Here is a 20,845-nt window from a genome sequence, read left to right as displayed (position 1 = left end):
AATAGAGAGAGGAATTTCAAACTGCAGAGCTTCAAGTCCTGCTGTCCAAAATCAGCAGTAAAAACCAGAACATACTGTATTTAGCAGTGTCAGTCATGGTATTAGTTTATTTCCTTCCTTGACGTCTCTCTGCCCCTGTCTGTCTGTCTCTGTTATCAGGATGGTGTTCGTATGGAGGAAATAGTAGAGGGCTGCACAGGAGCACTTCACATTCTGGCCAGAGATCCTATAAACAGAGGAGAGATCGCCAGCATGCAGACCATACCACTGTTTGTACAGGTACACTCCCATGCATGTCACTGCTATCTCTAGATCTCTGACCTGTGTTGTAAAGTTAGAGCATGACTCCAGGCAACAAGTAATTCAGATCCATTGACTACTGCAATCCACCCATCAGTTATCTACATCAGCTAATCCACTGTAGAGTCATGGGTATATGAGGGGGAGCTCTCCCATGTCACTCTGGATTTGAAGTAGTATTCACCCGGACAGGGGACCAGTCTATCACAGGCTAAGGCTCACCAGGCTCAACATCACTATAGCCATTTGTGCAATCTACACACACAACACAGAGTAGCAGAGGAGAGATCAGGAGACAGTGGGATGCAGCCAGGAGGCAATCATAGCAGGCATTCACAACATGTAGAATACCTGAATACACTGGGCTTTACACATACAGGTAGACAACTTCAAACACAACAAAACAGCACAGCAACTGACAATTCAGGAAATGAGAAGTCTGTCTTTTTCTTGAGAGACCAAGACTCAGGCCACAAGTACTCTTTGCTGTTAAAAACACAAAGATCAGAGGTTTGTGTGTGTGTGTGTCTGTGTGTGTCCAGCTGCTATACTCGTATGTAGAGAACGTGAAGCGAGTATCTGCAGGTGTCCTGTGTGAGCTAGCCCTGGACAAACAGTCTGCAGAGCTGATTGATGCCGAGGGAGCGTCAGCACCGCTTATGGAGCTGCTACACTCCAGCAACGAGGGAATCGGTATGTCACATGTCAATTAACAGCTAGACCTTTCCCAGTGTGTGTTGTTTAATGGAGAGATTTTTCAGACTAGTGTGTATTAATCCTTCGATGAGCTGATGTAATGTTCCTCATTGTTTTAGGAATTCTACACATTATCAATAGATTTTATCACAGTTCCATTTTGAGAAACTGCATCAACTTACATGACTTGGAAATCTACAAAAAAATAAATATACATTTATTGAAAATTAAATTTATTAATAAAGTACATATATAAAAACATACTGATCACAATGGTTCAAAGTTATCAATGGGACTTACAAGTTTGAAATTCTGAAAGTCTTTGTTAAAAAAGTAATTAAAAATACATAATGCACAATTCTGGGAATTGTGGAGTTAGAGACTTGAGTCGGATGAAACTTAAAAGTCAAAGTCATAAGTTTTGTGGCATTCTGACATCGGAAAAACTAGTTTTTAAAACCATTTAAAACATACACTGATCAATCACAACATTAAAACCACTGATAGGGGATGGATAAGACTTGATCATCTATTTACAATACAATGTTGTGCTGGGAAACATTGTTGTAGATACCCCCCCAACCCGCACTGATGCTCTGAGACATCAGTTTGGGGGCCAGGTCAACACCTTGGGGTCATATGTGTCAAAGTAATATCCACATGACTGAAGGACCCAAGGTTTCCCAGCAGAACATTGTATTGTAAACAGATGACCAATGTTAGTCACGTCGGCTGTCAAGAGTATCATGCTGTGGCTTCTGGTGTGTGGAGCCAGCTGGTGAATTGTGACTGCCATCTGCTGGAATTTACAATGAGTCAAACTGGAGTGTCTACCTCACATAAACTTCAACAGATTCTGCAAAGTTCAATACTTAAATGATAAAGTTCAACACGATCTGTTATGTGAAAAGGCAGCATAATGGTATCACTACATTTTACTGGTTACCTAAAACTGCTGGGCTTCTATCAGATGGCAGAACAAAAATAACTCTTTAAAACAGCAATTTACATCATATCACATGAACATCAAGTTCATTCTTGACTTCATGAATAGAAGTTTCACAAAATAATCTTAACACAATGCATACACATGATATCACATTTTTTCATTCATCATTCATTTTCATTTTCATTTTTTTTTCATTTTATTTCTAGTAATAATTTTAAAATGTTAAAACTCAGCACAGCACTTTGAAGGACTAACTGATGAGTTCTGTACTATATTCAGAAGAACAGAAAGAAAAAGTAAGTCGTAATGCATAGTTAAGTGTATAATGGTATTTTAGACAGTGATGTTCTTCCAGCTTTGTCAGTAGTTTACAGTTTTAGCCTGTTTTAAAAGCCAGCTCTACAAAGAAATGGTTTTCCAGTTTGTGGGAGAACTTGACTCTTCTCCACAGAGCCCTGACTTAAACCCCATTCAGCAGCTTTGGGATGAACTGGAACACAGACTGTGAGCCAGGTCTTATCATCCAGCTTATGGACCTCACTAATGTTGTTGTGTCTGAATGAGAGCAAATCCATGCAGCCAGGTTCATACATCTACTGGAGAGCCTGAAACCAGTGGAGGCAACAGAATAATGTGACTACATAGTTTATGTCTACACATACATTTTACATTTCCCATCAGAAATTCAAAAATCTAAAACACGTGTGCATGCACACATCAGTGTACACAGCATTTTGTTTTGCTTGATCTCTCTCTTGGCACATCACAGCTATTGTACTCCTAGAGCAGCAAATGTGAATGAATCTGCTAAATGCACATTTTCCAAGCTAAAAACTACTGTGACCAGCTCTATCCCAGGTTTCAGTAGGAACTGCAGGGTATCACCTGCTGTTCCCATTCATGTAATACAATAGGACATATGGGGAAAGACCATAGCATTCAGAAATATCTTGGCTACATCCATAGACACAGTTTCTTGTTTATCTAAAATTCACTAATATCGATTTAATGGTTTTTCTCAAGGTATTTAAGTTCAGTTGCTCTATCAGTCTTTTCACCTTTAATAAGAGTGACAACATTAGAGGGATTGTATATTGGTTTTGGAGAAGAGCAAACCCTTTGTCTTGCCACTGCTCTAACTAAGACGTGACTGATTAAGCCACTATCCAATCCTTTCCATAGCTGCTAACTCAGGGGTTTTATTGCATGTGCAATATTATGTCAAAAATTCTTGTGATCACATTATTGTCAGTTCTTGGAAGAACTGAGTATTCACATTTGGGTGAACTGACCTGTAATGCCTCAGGGAAACGCCTGTTACCTGTTTGTTTTTAATTTTAGTCTGTTTATAAATTACTGTGATGTTACTATCTCCCTGCAGCCACCTACGCTGCAGCAGTCCTCTTCCGAATTTCAGAGGACAAGAGTTCAGACTACAGGAAGAGAGTGTCGGTGGAGCTAACACATTCTCTCTTCAAACATGACCCTGCAGCATGGGAAATGGTAAAAACCATGTGTGTGTGTGTGTGTATGTATGTATGTGTGTGTGTTTGAGACTATTGGGGTTTTATTGTTGTTGTATTGTTGTTGTATGGAAGTTCAACTTGAACATCCTCCTAAGAAGACACCTATCACCCACTTAAAAGCGTACAACAGGTGTTCAGCTACTATTTTCATTTCAGGGGTGCAGTGAGGCAGAATGAGAGAACAATAACTTCTGTTCGTTGTTCTTCAAAGAACAGAAGTACCACGAGGCTCTGTCCTGGGTCAACTACTGTTCTCTCTTTATATTACCTCAGGAGGTCATAAGCACAGTACTGACTTTCATTGCTATGCAGATGACACCCTGCTCTATGTAGCTATTTACACTGATGACCCAAAGCTTCCTTTACCCCTTAATCCCTGACATAAAAATTGATGAGGGTAAATCATCATAAACTGATGAAGGGTTTAACAGAGGTACTTGTTACTGGTCCAAAAAAGTAAAGAGAAAAATGTGCCTACAACTTACAAAACTATCTCAGAACATTGCATGTTACCTGCAACTGTTGTCTGTCACTCCCCTCACATTAAAGAACATAACTTGAACAAGATTCTATCATTTCTCTATCAACAACCTGTTCTCCTTATACATGTTACTGGTGCAATCATCTGCAGGCATAATGTGAGCTTTCACTCCTATGCAGATGATACCCAATTATATTTCTCTTTGAACCCCAATGACTCTTCTCAAATCAATATTCTCAATGACTGCATCCTTGACCTCAAATGCTGGATGGCCCAGAACTTCCTGTAGTTATATATCAATAATAGTGAGGTAATTACTATTGGCCCTGACACAGCTAATGCTTATACCTCAAAGCATCTGGGCTCTTTGTTCCAAAATTTATCTTATTACTGCAGAAATCTTGGTGTCACCTTTAATAACCACCTCAGCTTGAACATTTTAACTTAACTGTCCAGTCTTGTTTTCTGCAGCTCAGGAGACTCTCTAAGATCAGGTCAATTTTATCCAATAGAAATCTAGATGCCTACATGCCTTAATTTCTTCTTGTTTGGACAACTCTCTCTATGCATGTTCTTTTTGTTCCTTTATTCCCTCCTAAATTTTAATTGCTTTCTATTATGTGTCTTAAATTTTCATCAGGGACCTAAATAAGGATAAACAGACAAAACTTAAAGAGTTTCAGTGATTTATTAAACAAGGAAAAACCAACAGAAAGCTTACATGAAGGTAAGGGATCCAGATGCAAACAAATCCAATCGGGGGGCTGGCAGAAATACAAAACCAGACAGACAGACAAAAAGTCCAAACATAGGGAAGACAGGCAAAAACAAGGAAGGTCACAGAAGGTCGCAGTGAGCCAGAAAGCTGCCTGCTAAACAACACAAAAGGCAACAGAACAACAGAATAACAAGCCACATTAGCTCTCCCACTGTAGTCTCATTCTTATCTAACGTCCATGAACACAAGCAACCAAACAAACTGCTCATGCCAATTTGCAGACTATATATCTAATTAGGCTAATCAGTTGCAGCACATGAAATAGAATATAAACATGCCTGCAAATATCACTGTTCCATTTAGATGCTGATGTGGTCCTGACTCTTCTGCACCGCTGTCTGCCTGTGGCTTGTAGGTTAAAGGTCAAGTCTGCATGTCTCTCGTTCCCCTCCCAGAGCTCAGCTTGTCAGCTGACTGTCAATCAAACACTGTCTGCACTCACCCACATAGTCCTAATTAGTCACACAAATGACTAATTACACCTGTGTGGGACTTTGATAACTAAGTTGTACATCAGACACACACACACACACACACACACACACACACACATATTCAGTTACGGTTACTTGTTGCCAGTTACTCATCCACCTTGCTCATATAACTTGCTGCCATTTCAAACATCAGTCTGCCAGTTACCAAAATTAGCTAATGTCACCTCCCTTCAGTAACTTTATGCTATTTCCATTAGTGGTGCCAGATTGCCACTTAGAAATTGGCTATTCTTCCCTCCTCTAACTAACTAACTGTTGTTTTCATTTGCAGTAGTAGTTGCCAGTTTTGTCAGCTATACTTTCCTCATTGTAAATCTCCCCATTGTGTGACTAATATAGGATTATCTTATCTTATCTCTTATCTCATTGCAGTAATGTCCCACCCTTTCCATTACTAGCATGACTAGTCGATCTCATCTCAGCAATCCTGTTTCCATTACTGGCACTGGGCTGCCAGTGCCCCAACCTCTATACTGATTTCACAAACCTCCTTGCATTTACTACTGGCACCTGAATGCCAGGTTTTGCCAGGGAACTCCAATATTCTAAAATGCCCCGATTACACAGAATGCTTGTCCTCAGTTTTGCTGCTGCCACCATCACCCATGAACTTCCCAATCAGAGACAAGAATATCAGTCATATCTGGTCCATATGGTCAGCTTTTAGGGGGTTTCAGGGCAGAAAAGTTTCCAACTTAGAAAATTCCTGGACTTTTGCGACCCTATGGTCTGCCAGCAATGGTCAGTTGTCTCTGTTGTCTCGGGGGCTTCTGGGGGACTGCCAGGCACAGAAGCAATGGTAGATCCATCCCAAAACCTTCCACAAAAACAGACAAACACAGATAAAGTAGTAGCACTCTGTCATATATTTCCCTCTAATTGCTGAGTTTTTTTTTTTTTTTTCATAAACTGCCCCCAAGAGGTTTGTGTGGTTGAATGTGTGTATCTGTGTGTGTGTGTGTGTACATGTGTCTCTAATTCCACTACCTCCCCTGTGATTCAGTTTTATTGACCTGTCTACCTTAAACAAAAATAATTTCCCACAGAGGTGGACAAAATCTGATTATCTTTATCTGTTTTATTTTCTATCTGTGTCTTTCCAGGCCCATACTGCAGTCCCTTTGGAGCCTACATACCTAGCTGATGGTGAGTACTTTGATTTACAGGGAAATACTCCCAAAACATGATACAGCTACAAATACACAGATTTAAGATTTATGTCTGCAGTGGGAACAGGACACATGGTAGGTGTGGCGATCCCTAATGGGCAACAATGACTTTTTCTTCAGTTAAAACTGTGGTTTAATATATCTGGCAGAAAGGACATCTCTATAACAATCTAAAAAAATCTACTTTATATTATGTATATACAGATTATTACATACCTTTTTGTGCAGACATTGGCTTATAGACAGCACATTCATCATTAATACACATTAATAGCCAAAGGATTCTGACAGAATTAAGTATGATTATCATTGGAGGATGTTTGCCATTTTAACCAGTGAAAGAGACAGTGAGGGAAAAATGAGAAGCCTGCTAAAATTACCAGACTCATCTTAAAAAGAAGATAGATAAAACCTTTGTTAACGTTGGAATTTAGCATATCCAGCTACCCGTTAGCACTATGCCCAACACGGACTGCTGTTCTCAATCCAGATAGAAAACACACATTATTTTTGGTCCCCTTACTGTTCTCCATTAAACAAGCCGCCTGCATCTTCCTTCCTCTCAGCCCTCACAACTTCACAATAGGCAGAAAGAGCCTCAAACAAACCATGCAGGCTCATTAGACAGAAGTCCCAGGGGGAGATTGAGTTGTCACCACAGCAGCACTTCAGACACAACCAACAAAATAACACACAATGTCACGATAAAGCTGGACATCAACACGCACAAGTCACCCAGAAGTAAAATTAGTATTCCTGTCATATATATCCTCAACACCAGGGAGAGAACTCTCTCACACATACAGACACACACCACACCCACACACATAGACACACACACACACACACACACACAAGGCAATCATGCAGGTAGGCTCCTTGCTGTTGACAGAATAGACTTAGGCAATGAAGCTGCTGCACCACAGGGGTATGTGTGTTGTGTGTGTGTGTGTGTGTGTGTGGTGTGTTCTTTGTTCTTATATCCTGGTGGGAACTTTAACCTAAATGCACACAAATCCATAGGGACTCATGTCACCGTGGGGACAGAAATTGAGGTTCCCATGGGTAGAGACAACTTTTTGAGAGTTAAAACGTGTGTGTGTGTGTGTGTGAGATATCATGTAACGAAAAAACATACATTTGATAGATGCTATCGAATAATGGAACCAGGAGTGATGGATGGTTAGATGGAAGACTGACAAATTTATAAAATGTTTTGTTGTCATCATAATTTATATACAGAAACACACACACACACACAGATATGTCCAGGGTGTACCCTGTCAGCTGGTATTGGCTCCAGCTCCCCTGCGACCCAGAAGGATAAGCAGTATAGATAATGAATGGATGAATGTGTAATCATTTTTGAGGCTGCAGTTTGAGGTGCTGTTGAGCTGTATTGCGTTATACAGAGTATTATAGAGGTGAGAGCAGCACGAACGTACAGTCATAGAGAATGTGCAGACATTAAGACTAAAACCAGAAAACCAATATTTTCATGACAAGGCGTTTACATGCAGAGGAGGGAGAGAAAGGCTGTATGTCACATTAGGCAAAGTAGATGATAGTGTGCATGTATGTCACTGAGTATGTATGTGTGTGTTCTTGTAACCTAATAAGATCTGGTGGACTGTATAAAGGCAGGTTTGATGTGCGGATTGATGATGCTGTAAAGAGAACACATCTGTAACAGTATTGTCAGAAAATTGAATTGAATTACACAAATTGATGCAAGTTAAAGTTGTTTTTGAATTACTAAATGTGAATGCTTTTATGTACTGACTATACAGTCAAATGCATCAATACTGTGTTGCAATTTAATGGCAATACAAAAAGTAATAAGATTATTTATATGAAAATGAAGTGTATTACTGCTGCTAAATAAGACTTGTAATTTATAACAAGCTATAAGCTACCAAATCCATTTCAAAACCTTTCTCTGCCAGCAAAGAGAGAGAGAGGCAAGGGGAGAAAGAAGGATAGACAAGAGGAGAGAAAGAGGATAATGAGGGAGCAGAGGAGAGGACTGAAAAAGGATATGAACGTGGAAGAAAAGAGGGGAGAAGAATTAGAAGGTGAAGGAGAGAAAAGAAGAAGAAAACAGAAGACAGCTGTGCCCCTCTCTTTCTCTCTTCATGGTCAGTTTTTCTCCTGCTTCAACAAATCATTATTCTTACATTTCCTCAGTATACACACTTGTGCCCTCCATCTAATCATCTTTAATTACTGATTACTGCTTTAGCCTTCATCCCAAGTGTATCTGTGTGTGTGTGTGTGTGTGTGTGTGTGTGTGTGATTGAGGGTCCTGTTTAAAGCAACAATCTCGATGTGTCATTTTCTTCCAGATGCTTAATCCACTGCAGTAATACTCTCTCTCTTTCACACACACACACACACACACACACACTGAGCTGTCAGTAGTTGTAATGGAGGTCAGTTGAAGGTGCAGTTGTCAGCTCCAAATGAACTCATTTATTCAGTATCTGTTTCTGAGTCAGATCTCTGCATACACCTCCACATCCTCACGTATGCTTTCCACATTTGGAGCTTTAGTGTCCAAAGAAAAGGTCACAGTGAGGCTAATAATCAGGGTTCACATGTATCCTGGAAAAAATGGAAAACCTGGACAAATGTGGATGAGTTTTCTTCTAGCTGAATGAAGAATATCATTTACATACATTTTACATTTCTGCAGCCTGCTCCGACTCAGAGTCATAACTCAATCAAATGTGAACACGCAGACGTGAAACCCATATTAATATCATTCTGATGTTCATCCAGAATAAACCTCCATAAATCTGCTCATAAATCATAGAGAGGAGATGCTTCATTTTGCCTGAAAATCATTGGGCTTTTAAGTTTTCTTCAGTAACACACAAATCCAGTGATCTGTCTGTACGACTCTGCAAACAGCACCTAGCTAACAGCTAATTGGGCATACTTTTAATGAGGACTATTTGACAAAATATAAGCTAAAACTAGGTTCAATAAAGAATACCTGTGATTGATATTACAACAGCCCATTTGATGTGTATTTATAGGGGTCTTAATTTACTCAAGACCCCATAAAAATGTCATTCTTTTTTTTTTTTCATGTGTGTTTCTATAGGCCTATATGTAAGCGAGAGACTTTAATCACAGGCAGAGCAGCCAGTTCTTTGAAAAACAGAGGGTAATTGTAGCTGTGGGGGTAAAAATGACACATATGGCACTCAGGACTGAAATCACTCATCAGAGCAGGTAATTTTAAGATCACCTCATCACCATCGTGAAATAAATCCAGTCTGAATCCAGCTTTAGTCTCCTCTGTCTCTCAACCATTCTGTATTTAGGAACAACCTCTGCCTGCTTGGAAAAGTAAACAAAATCATCCTGTAAATTCTCCACTATGTTCAAACTAATGCAACATTTGAACTTACATACCTGGTGCAATAGCCTATAGTACTTTATCCAATTACAAACTTGCTCTTGTAGCAACCAACAGCTGAGCAGCTAACAGGATCAGTAAAGGTTCAAATGTAAATGTCCCAAAATTTATATATTGGGATATTTTTTCCTTTAGAGAGAGAAACATGGAAAGATCAGTTTCACTCTCGTGTATGTGTTATATATGGGGCTGAAGTCAGGATGTTGTTAGCGTAGCTTAGCAGAAAGACTGGAAACTGGGACAAACAGCTAGACTGGCTCTACCAGCACCCATGAATCTCACTGATTAACTAAACTGTTGCTATTGCTTGTCAATTTATATTTATATTTTAAATTTACATCCACAACTCATTCAAGTTTATCAATTCATCAATAAAACTTGAAAATACACATCACCAGTATGTTCTGGGTGATGAAAGTGCATTTGTATGAGAGATTTATTTCAACATGGTATCTCTATCTGTGTGTGTCAGAGTTAGATGGTTCTTACCCTCCCTATGGCTACACTGATCTGCCTCTGGACACCCTGCCGCTAGACCCGGACCTCCATGAGCCCTACATCCCAGACATGACATACGACCCAAGACAGGCCTACCCTGAACCACTCTAACAGGTAAACACACACACAACGTAAGGTTGTGTAACCTTACATAAAATTATGTAAATGCCTGGCCTTGTTGTGTGAGTGTTGATTAATCATGTTTTAGAAAGTGTTCCTGCGATTGTTAGTGATGATTAAGGTCAAAACACTGTAGAGTTTTCATGCTGCTGTGAGAAATTGATGGCTATGTGGGTGTAAAGTGTTCCAGTTTATCTCAAAGTGCTAAATGAAAGGCAACTAGAGGAAGCTGTAAATATGTGAAGATGTTGCAGCTCATGCTGACATTTCTGTTTGAGTACACATTAAATTAAAGAGATACAACTTGTTAATTAGTGAGCTATAGATGTGGTGGCAGGTGTATTTTTGAACAGAGCTAGCTGTTTCCCTTTGGCTTCCAGTCTGTTTGCCAAGCTAGGCTAACCTTGATACACAGACATGACAGACATTTGATTTATCCTGAAATTCTTATCCCACTGTGGAAGCAATTTTGAACTGCTACTTCAAGGCTGATTTGGGAAACAGTGTGTGCAATCTTATTTGGCTTTGTAATGATGCGATATTTTGAGAGTGCCTCGAAATAATGAGGTCTAAATGCAGATATTTCTTCTAATCTTTTTTCAATCTTTTTGTTGCAGATGAATAAATCAGAAATGCAGGAAGAGAGAATTAGCAAATCACAGGAACAAAGACTGGAGGATTGGATGGATGATGGAGAGTGGAAGTTTTAATCACAAAGGGAAACAGCCCTTCCCAACAGGTGGAAAAAAAATCCCATTTGGCAATCATGAACTATTAAAAAAAGTTGCTTATTAAAAAAAAGGTTTGTTGTTGCTGTAAATGAAAAAATGTAACTTTGTTATAATGTTTTACTGTGGGGTGAAAGTGGGGGGTGTCTGAAGTTTTGAGGTATTGTTACACGGGTAACTTTTTGAAGCAATCAAATTAGGCACAAATGCCTTACATTGACAGTTTGAGACATGCGGGACAAGAAGGAGGGGTGTAACCAAATTCAGCTGATAGTCTTTACCACATGTTTTAGCATTTTATCAGTAAAGGTTTAGAAACCAGTCTGTTATAATATTAATTATGATATGCAGGGATTTTTTCCCCACATGTGGAAACACTCATATTAGTCAGTAGGAACCATTCAATTATAGTTAACTGTAACCCCCAGTTTAACTAAATTCATCACTGACATCACAAAAACACTCACTACGAACATGATTTACATCTCTGAGATGAATAGAATTCTAGAATAGAATTCCTCTCTTACTGGCACTTCTGCCAATCACCATTGCTACCAAATGCTACCCGTGTATCCCAGCCTTAAGCTGCTGTCTTTTAGATGTCTCCTCTGTGTATTTGAACAGTGCACATGTCCCAGGGTGTCAATGTGTGGTCGTTGCATGGTAGTATATTGTGTACTCATTGAGATATTCTTCACCTTTATTCAGAAAAATTGACATCCAGGTTTTACAAGCTATTTTGGATTACGCCAACCATTTGGAAAAACTTAAGTGTGGAACTGGACCACAAATCCCATCATGTCCCAGCCTCACTTTCATTAAACGGATATTCTGTTCAAATGTCCACAGGAAATGGACTTAAAATCCCTTTGGCATCTTGGGAGACAGACTACAAATCCCACTATTTTTGAGTCATAACTAGTTAGACCCACATATCCCCAGTGGAAATGGACCGTAGCTCTCTGATCAGCTTGTACACACTGTTGTTGGTGCCATGGAGTACACTACAGAGTAAATTTACAGAAGTACCCACATAATGTGCTTAGATATGATGACCAATGACTTTTGTATAAGAGGTGTGCCCGTTACAGAAATCTGTTTGATAACTCTATGTCACTGTCATTGGATGGGGTTCTACGAGTTTGAATATATACTCACTGCTGCTCACAGCATGTTTTAAAGATCCAGTCTGTGATTGGTGCGCAGCACCTTTTCTACCTAGCCATCACATCATAGTACAGTCCACATAGTCTGCATGTAAGTGCAGCGACAGTTTGAATGTGGACATCATGGCCAGTTTTGGCAAAAAAAGTGCTCTGTGAACCAGGGGAAACTTTGCTTCTTCTTATAACACTGTTGCTTTTGGTTCCAATAGTCAACAAACTACAGCAGGTGTAGCCCGCAATGTTTTGAAAGCACAACTACAATAGCATATAAATTGCTGTGGCAGTCTAAGACAGCTAAACGGTTGCTTTTTGAATTTGAGCATCAACGAATCGATTACAGTTCACATTGCTGTATGTAATTCCCCTTTATGTAGGCATTCACTTTGTCACAATTGAACAAAAACATTTCATTAAAGGACAATTATTTAGCCTTTTGTATTTGATAACTAAATGAATTCTTTCTCATTGTGACACAAAATTTCCATGTCAAAGTCAAATCCAAACATTTCAATCACAAAGTGTGTTCAGTAGTAGTATCCCTCCAGCTGGCCCACAGAAAACTGTTTTAATGGGATCCACTGTCTGTCATGGCTTCCATCAGCTGATAGCAGTGAAAATAAACTTGGCCAATGGTTCCGGCCAAATGTCAACATGTTTCTATTACAAAAAGGCTCTGCTCTACCTCCTCATGAAAATTAATGACAGTGCAGTGTATTTAGCATTTGTATATCTATGCTGCCCTCTGCTGGACAACACTGAAATGCAATACACCTGCTCACTTAGTTTTATGTCTTGTGATTTGATTTTCACGTGACATGGAAAATTCATGCCACAATGAAAAAACATTCAGTTATTTTAGACAAAGGGCTAAATAACTGTCTAATAAATATCTTCTTTTAATTATGACTATTACATGCACACATGTTATGGAAATAGATACAACAATGTAACAGAGTTAAAATTCTGATTTGTTTTAAGTTAGGCATCTTAGATCTTCCATAGTATCCTGAGCAGTTAAATAATGAGACTGACTCAACTTAGAATATATAACATATATTTTGGTCCTTTCACAGTACAGTCAGCCTTAAGCTAAATGCCAGGGTTAATTCCAAAAACATTAAGTTGAAATGGGATGAGAACTGAAGCGAGGAAATATTGACTGTGCAGTAAAAAAATCTCAGGAGCGGATGTACTATGATGGTTAACCTGGACAGCTATTTTCAAGAGTGAAATGTTAACCTAAGACTTACAAACCCTGAACTTTTTAAAAACCTTTTTTCACTGCACAAACATAAAATTGATGTTGGGTCCTTCCTTGTATTTACACTGCATTTTACATACCATAATATTTCAGATGTGTACTGGTAAGAAAGCAACAGCAGCCGATAATGATGATTTTTATGCTCTGGTTGGAAGGTATCAAAGCATCAGACTACTTCATAGTTGTTTGTTTTGATCAATTGCATGCATTGTGATATTTTTTATTATTTTTTTAATTATTATTTTTTATACTCTTCTTTCAACATTTAATTTTTGGTTTCTGCCAGCAGTGTTTTTCTGTTTGTTATCCCTGTGCATACCAAATGATAGAGAAATCTACATCACCACCTTTTGTTTTATAACATCAGACTCTAGTGTCAGTGCTGTCTGAATGGACATTGTATGGACATTTTTATGGACATTTTTTTTTTTTTATTATTATTGGTAATCCTGGCCCTGGTTACTGTTGTTATGTTTGTTGTAATTATCCTTGTAGTGATGTGATGTCACATCCCATTCAATGGAAACACAAGCAGAACCCAAGACAACAGACACACATCATGTCACATTTAATTTAGTTCTGCATTGTCAGAAGTGCCCTTGGCCTTCTGCAGTCTGGGGTTTAGGTCAGTCCACGACTGAGAGAATGAACAGCTCTTATAAATATGATCCACACAATTTATACTAAAAGACAAGTAATGAGAGAGATGCATTAGTGACACCTGAGGAGGAAGTATCTGTAATAGTCATTAAAGAAGTGGCTGTACAGTGTATAATTCCATTGCACCACTGTGTAGAACCACCCTCTTTTTAGACTTAAGAGCTTTAAATGTTGCATTTAAAAAGTAAAAACAGAGACATGTTACATGAAGTCTTTAGGAGACAGTATTTAACATTATCATAATGAAAGACATTCTTTTTTATCTTGTGCTATGTATGACTGTGTGCTTGTGTAGCATTTGAACGACAGAGGTGTACTGCACTGTGGAGAGAAGAAGGTGAGGCTGAATGAAGGGATAGTGGGGTTTCAGGGAAGGAATGTGAACAACAGTGCCCCCTGCTGGTTTTTTAGGAGAAAATCCCAAGTCACATTTTTTTTTCTTCACTGCTGGTAAATTAAACAATTTTCCATGAGCGCTAAACAGAATGGACTGATCCAGATATATGATATACAGCACTTTAAACTACAATATATGATGATTAAATTTTGTATCAAATCACTTTCAGCGACATCATGTCTTCATATGTTATGGCTTACAGATGAGCCAAAACAGTATGACCACTGACAGGTGAAGTGAACTGTGTGATTGATTAACTTAAACAACAGTATATATCAAGGTCTAGTATATATTAGGCAGTAAGTGAAAAGCCATTTCTCATAGTCAGGTCCAGATGACTGGACCGCTCAGCAGTGACTAGAGACAAAACAATAAATTAAGACAAAAACTATCTGTTAGACCGTTACATGATTATGAGAGTAATGTGTACCAACACACAGTGCATCACACCCTGTTATGTATAGCTGCGAACTGGTCAGTGCCCATGCTCGTCATTATGTTTTGGCTCATCTCTGAATATGACACTGTATATTCCACTGGGGGGCATAATGCTGACTTTCCTCACCTGTAGAGGTGGAAAAAAAGGATGTGACTGATGGAATGAGATATATATATATATATAAAGTAAGGAACAGGAAACAGAGGGCGGGAAAAATGCCAAAGAGATTTCTCTTGTGATGATAATCATTTTATGCCTGTTCGTTGTCTTGTTCAGCAGGACTGTTTTGGAGACAGACTGGAGAGACTGTGCACAGAAAGCTAAGGGGACCAGGGCTCTAGTGTATATGTAAGAAGAAATAAGTACAGCATGTAAAACTAAAAGCACAGCCCAGTATCCTCCATTGAAATGAAGGATTTTTAAGATTTTCAGGCGTCTTCATTATATTAATTATGTAGCTGTTCTTAAGCCCCATTTACTAATGTTATTAACATGTGATCTGGATCTGGATGGGTTATCTGGACAATGTCATCCGATTAGACCTGGCATTGAGTGGATGTCAATATGAAAATTAGTTATGCAGGGCTGGCTGACTTGTCAACAAGGTAAGCCTCACAAGCTAACATCACAGGCTTACCTGGACAAAGCAGGGTTAGGTGACCTTTCAACTTGCGGGGTGATTTTTTTCTTCAGAATTTGGTCATGCTGCACAGATTGCTTTTACACCTGCTGAGATATGATCACATTGTTGTCTGGATGATCTGATTGTGTTTGGATCCCAATGTGTTTTGAGGACATTTACATATGTTTTTCCTTTCCCAGATATCCACACTGTATTTTCATGCCAGGTGTAAATGTCATATAACTCACACTCAAGGATGACACTGAGGTACTATATCAGGACCCTTAGTCTTAAACACTGGTTTCACTGTCCTCTATAGTGTATTCCACTCCAACAGTGGATTCTGCTGTTTGTAATTTTTTAAAATTCCTGACTTTGGTGCCATCTCCTCCTGTTCTGGTTAGCTCTCCTAGAAACACACATTCCCATTTTCCACCTGGTAACATGAAATCTGTATTTTTTCTCATTCAGAAAAAAAAACAACTAAATAAATAAAGGTGGGAATGCTTACAGAGCACATTGCAATAAGAATGTGATTGAGTCAGACAGACCACATCTGGGGGTTGTCTGGGCAGATCATATCCCTGCCACCAAATGTAAATGACATCAGTGCAGTCTGACCATATTCTTTAGAAAAAGAATCAAAAGGTCACATAACGCCTCTTCCTTCTATGTCAAGCTGATAAACTCATCTCTTGCAAAGGAAAAATAAGTAGAGCCCATACAACAGCATCATTTCAGGAGACTTTTGAGGGATTACAAAGACAATGGTGATGTGATCAGCGGTGTAATCATGACTAACAGTAGTAACTGTGCTAGCATCTATGCTAGCAAGCTTTGCCCTAATAACTTTCTTACAATATAATAGCATTATCCTAGTAGCCAAGAGATGCTATCTGCTGTCTCTGTCTTTCATGTGACCCTTGCAGGATGTAGCAGGCCCTCAAGAATATGCTGCATTTATTTCCCCCCAACCTTTATTTATTCAGCAAAGTTTCACTAAGAGCCAAGCTCTCTTTTGCAGCAACACCTTGACCACACAAACACAGATTGACACCTAGAAGCTATCCAGTACAAAATCAGTCTGGCCTGAGGGTTGCTGAGCAGTTGCACTGGAGCAGTTGGGGTTAAGGGCCTTGCTCAAGGCAACCTCAATGATGGTAAATGAGGGAGGGGCATTTAGAAATCACAGGCTAATACCAAGCAGAAATGGGGTCAAAGTTTAAAATTTCACGATGATGTTTAATTTTTCTTCATTTCACCATCAAAATAATCTGAAAGATTCTATAATCACAAAAACTTATACACACATGTATAGTAAGTTATAAAGTGGCTGCCAATGATACTAAAAGGAAGCACTCTCTGCTAGCTGCACTACCAACATTAGATATCACTCAGTAAAAGCCTGCTAACTGACATGGAAAATATCCAAATGCTAAAGTTAGCTGTACAATATGTTAACTGGAAAAACAAAAAACAAGTCAATGATGTGAGACAGAAAGACTGCAGGACAAGGATAATGACACCTTGGGCATGGGTTGAGATCTTGTTAAGTGCCAAGCAGTGTCATTACAGAATAAGCCAAGTTCAAACTTCCTTTGGAGCTTAGCAAGTTAAAGTTGGGGGTTTTCAGTTTTTTATTTGGTACAACAGCTCACTAGGCTCTGGGGATTCAAATTTATCATGGACTGTACACTGCTAACAGGGATAGATTATTTAGATGATTTAAGGTTATATTCAATAAATATAACTCCAGCAAACTTTTCCACGTCAGCATATGAAAGAACTGAAGTACCATCTTTTGACTTGGTCTGTGTCTCTCTGGTTGGAAAAAAAAAAAAAACCTGGTGGGTGGATTCTCAGATCACTGGCACATGTCGAATTGAAATCTAAAGGTTAAACAGTTCATGTCTGCTGCATCTCTGACTATCATCACACACCCATCATTCCCTGTTGGATATGGTCAGGGCTGGTTTGCTACATTGACCACACCCATCTGTAATACCGCACTACAGTGACAATGTGACATGGCGTGGTGGACAGGTTGTTGAAGACCAACTGCTAGATGGCAGAGCAAACAGGATTATTGGACTGGTTATAGTTTCTCTTTGAAAGTGTTCAGTCTAAATATGCTGTTTATTCACTGACTGAAAAATCGAGAACATATATGATGGGAAAATGAAGATAGGATATGAAAAATTGTGTAGAATATGTCTGAGGGAGCATATTAAATCTTGATATGCATTTTTACTAAAAACAATCTCGTTTCAAAGTTTTTTATTTCAAATAAATGAAATAAACCAGCCTGTGTTTCCTGTGTTTTCCATACACTTGCACTCTTGACCTGTATGTCACCCAAATACATACTGACTGTAAAACAGCAGACAACTAAAACACATTATTAAGCAAAGATCATAGTTTTGGTTCAAAAGATGAACAATAATAACAGTGTCTGTGTCAGGACACAAACCCCTGTCTCATGCATGAAAGTCCAGGGTGCTACTAAACACCTCTTTACATTAAGGGCATACAACTTCTTGCGCCAGCACTGAACATTTGCATTGAACCAACTATTGACATATGAAATCATCCAAAATGAACATACTGTGACTACACTTTTTGAAAACTTTAGTTGTGCAAATAAATCTAAATCTAATTTAACACTGGGTTATTTTGGTCTCTGATGCAGCCACGCCTCTCTGTCTGCAGTCACTACTCTGTCTCCGGCATTGTCCCACCCACAGCACCATCTGATTGGTTACACGCAGAGCCACGGCGTGCGTAACAGCCAATCAGCAGTGAAAGCTGTGCATGCACAGTGCTCACACACACTGCGGAGAGGAGAAAAAGTTTTGCCGGGTGGAGAAGCTCTGAGCTAAGAGATGCTGCTGACCCTGGGAACTCACTTTTTGTTTTTGTTTGAACTTAAAACAAAGATAAGTGAAAGATAAAATAATTCTGGAAAACTTTATTTACTGTAGAAAACTTTAGGGAGCTATTTATTTGTTTAAGTTTTCATTTAATAAACATATGCTTAAAGGCATTTAAACAAAGTTAAGAGTTGGAGTTTGTACATCTGTGTAGAGGACTTAAGAGGTTAAAGTGAGAATTGGGTTCTTGATCACCTCCCTGACCAAGGCTTCTCTTGCCCATTTACTCAATTTGGCCAGATAGCCAACTCTCAGAAGAGTCTCGGTGGTTATAGACTTCTTCTTGACAGTTATTGAGACTACTGTGCTCCTGGGAACACTCCGAGCTGTTTTTTGCCCTGACATGTAGTGCAAATTTTGGGACCTTAGGTGTTTTCCTTTTTAAACTGTGTCCCATCAATTCAGTTTGCCACAGGTGGACTCAGACAAGTTCTAGACATATCTCAAGGATAATTCAAGCAAAGAAGATGCAGTTGACTACAATTTGAATTACCACAGGAAAGTGTCTGAATACTTTTGCAAATGAGCTTTTGATTTTTAATATTTTTATTTATTTTTAACATTTTTGTTTATTGAGTGTAGACTAATGGGCAGTAATGCCAATTTTATCTAGTAAACTCAATCTACAACACAATACAGTGTGTAAAAGGTGAAGGGGTGTGAACACTTTCTTTCATAAGGGATACTGGCCTCAGATAAATTGGGCTAAGAAAATAAAGTTTTGCTCAGTAAAAGCTAGTAAAATTTCAAGGATATGTAATGTCTACTGGAGTTTTCCTGCCCATACTGTGGCTTATGTGTATACATCTCGTCTGTCTAGCTCTCCAGAGTAATATTCCAAAAACTAGTATAATGACGACAATGATGATGATGATATAATAGGTATATATAATGGAATCTCCTAAGAAGTTTAGCAGGTCCCTGGTAGGGACGAACTAAAGACAAGATTCTGCAAAGACATACATTATACTATCAACCCTAGGCCAAAAGTAATCTGTTACTGACTTCACATTGGCTTCTAGATAAGGTAGAGAAGTTTACAGAAAATAAATAATATACCTAACATCAGGGTTTTCCCCAATACTTGACCCACCCTGTGGTTTAAGGATCAGTGTTTGTAATGAGCCTGTTTGACCACTGGATGGTGATACAACACTTAATATCACAACCTGATGTATAAACATGAGGCCTCACTTAAAAAATAAAAGTAAATAAATCCATGAAAGTATGCTGTGACTTAAAGGTAGCTGCCACCATCTTAAAAAAGGTCAGTTTGTCATCATAACATTAAACATTTTTTCAACATCCTTTTCACAGTATAACAAGTTCTATTTTTTATTATGTTACTAGGACATGTTTTCATATTCTTGTAGATACCACTCTTTATCTCGTTATTTCACAAAACCTTTTTTATTAAAACAAACCTTTCTCATTGTAACACAATAAATTGGTATGTTGTTCTAACAAGAAACTTCTGTATGTTGTTAAACATTAAGAAATGGGGCAAGAAATGAATTGGAATTAATTAATTCAAAGCATGTGAATTACGGATAAAATTTCATATTTACTTGGGTCCAAATGGATCTTTGTCATCAACACAATTACTTACTTGTTACTACTTACTGTGTCTACAGTCTCAGATGAGTCTCTATTTTCAGCTTACTTGCTGCAAAATGACATATTGGCCAAGAAACCTTTCTTTTTATTAATTATTAAGAAATTACAATAACTGTTAAATGAATTGCTGCCATAAATAAATAGATAAATAAAAAATCTGACACTGTTCATAATCTGCTGTGCTTATTCAGTGGATCTCACTGGTTTGACTTTGTCCTCCACAGGCTTCTGTGTTTCATAATTTCATAAAGTCTGTACACCATGTTGTTGTGGGACAGATCTGACGCTTGAGTGCTGCAGTGTAATAACAACCCGATCAAGTCCATGATTATATGCAAGACCTTGCACACACACACACACACACACACATTATCTAGTTGATGTTATATATAGTAATGTGTAGTCTGTAAATGTATGAGAAACTCTAATAAAGTCAAATCCCAATGAGGCTCAGTGTCTGCGTCTCTTATCAGAGAAGAGGAACTGAGCAAAAACTGTCTCTTCGTTTCTCAACATTTTTCTCCTGAATTGCAAAATTAATAAGCAGTTTGAATTATATCTCCACCACATGTGACCTGCTATGCATT

General features: G+C 38.6%; 1 protein-coding gene across 1 annotated transcript in view; it reads left to right on the top strand.

Moving 5' to 3' along the window:
- Positions 1 to 15,026, top strand: part of LOC108898097 (junction plakoglobin-like) — a 105,925-nt gene extending 90,899 nt beyond the window's left edge. Inside the window, 6 exon segments of the mRNA XM_051073783.1 lie at positions 160 to 279; positions 843 to 993; positions 3,327 to 3,448; positions 6,328 to 6,370; positions 10,293 to 10,432; positions 11,056 to 15,026. Of these exon segments, the coding sequence (XP_050929740.1) occupies positions 160 to 279; positions 843 to 993; positions 3,327 to 3,448; positions 6,328 to 6,370; positions 10,293 to 10,429 (573 nt within the window). The 3' untranslated portion in view covers positions 10,430 to 10,432; positions 11,056 to 15,026.
- The last annotated feature ends 5,819 nt before the right edge of the window (positions 15,027 to 20,845 follow it).

This window comes from Lates calcarifer, linkage group LG11 (assembly GCF_001640805.2).
Source record: "Lates calcarifer isolate ASB-BC8 linkage group LG11, TLL_Latcal_v3, whole genome shotgun sequence".
Classification (NCBI taxonomy): Eukaryota; Metazoa; Chordata; class Actinopteri; family Centropomidae; genus Lates; species Lates calcarifer.
The sequence above is the reverse complement of the archived record's forward strand: the minus strand, read 5'-3'. Positions and strand labels throughout refer to the sequence as shown.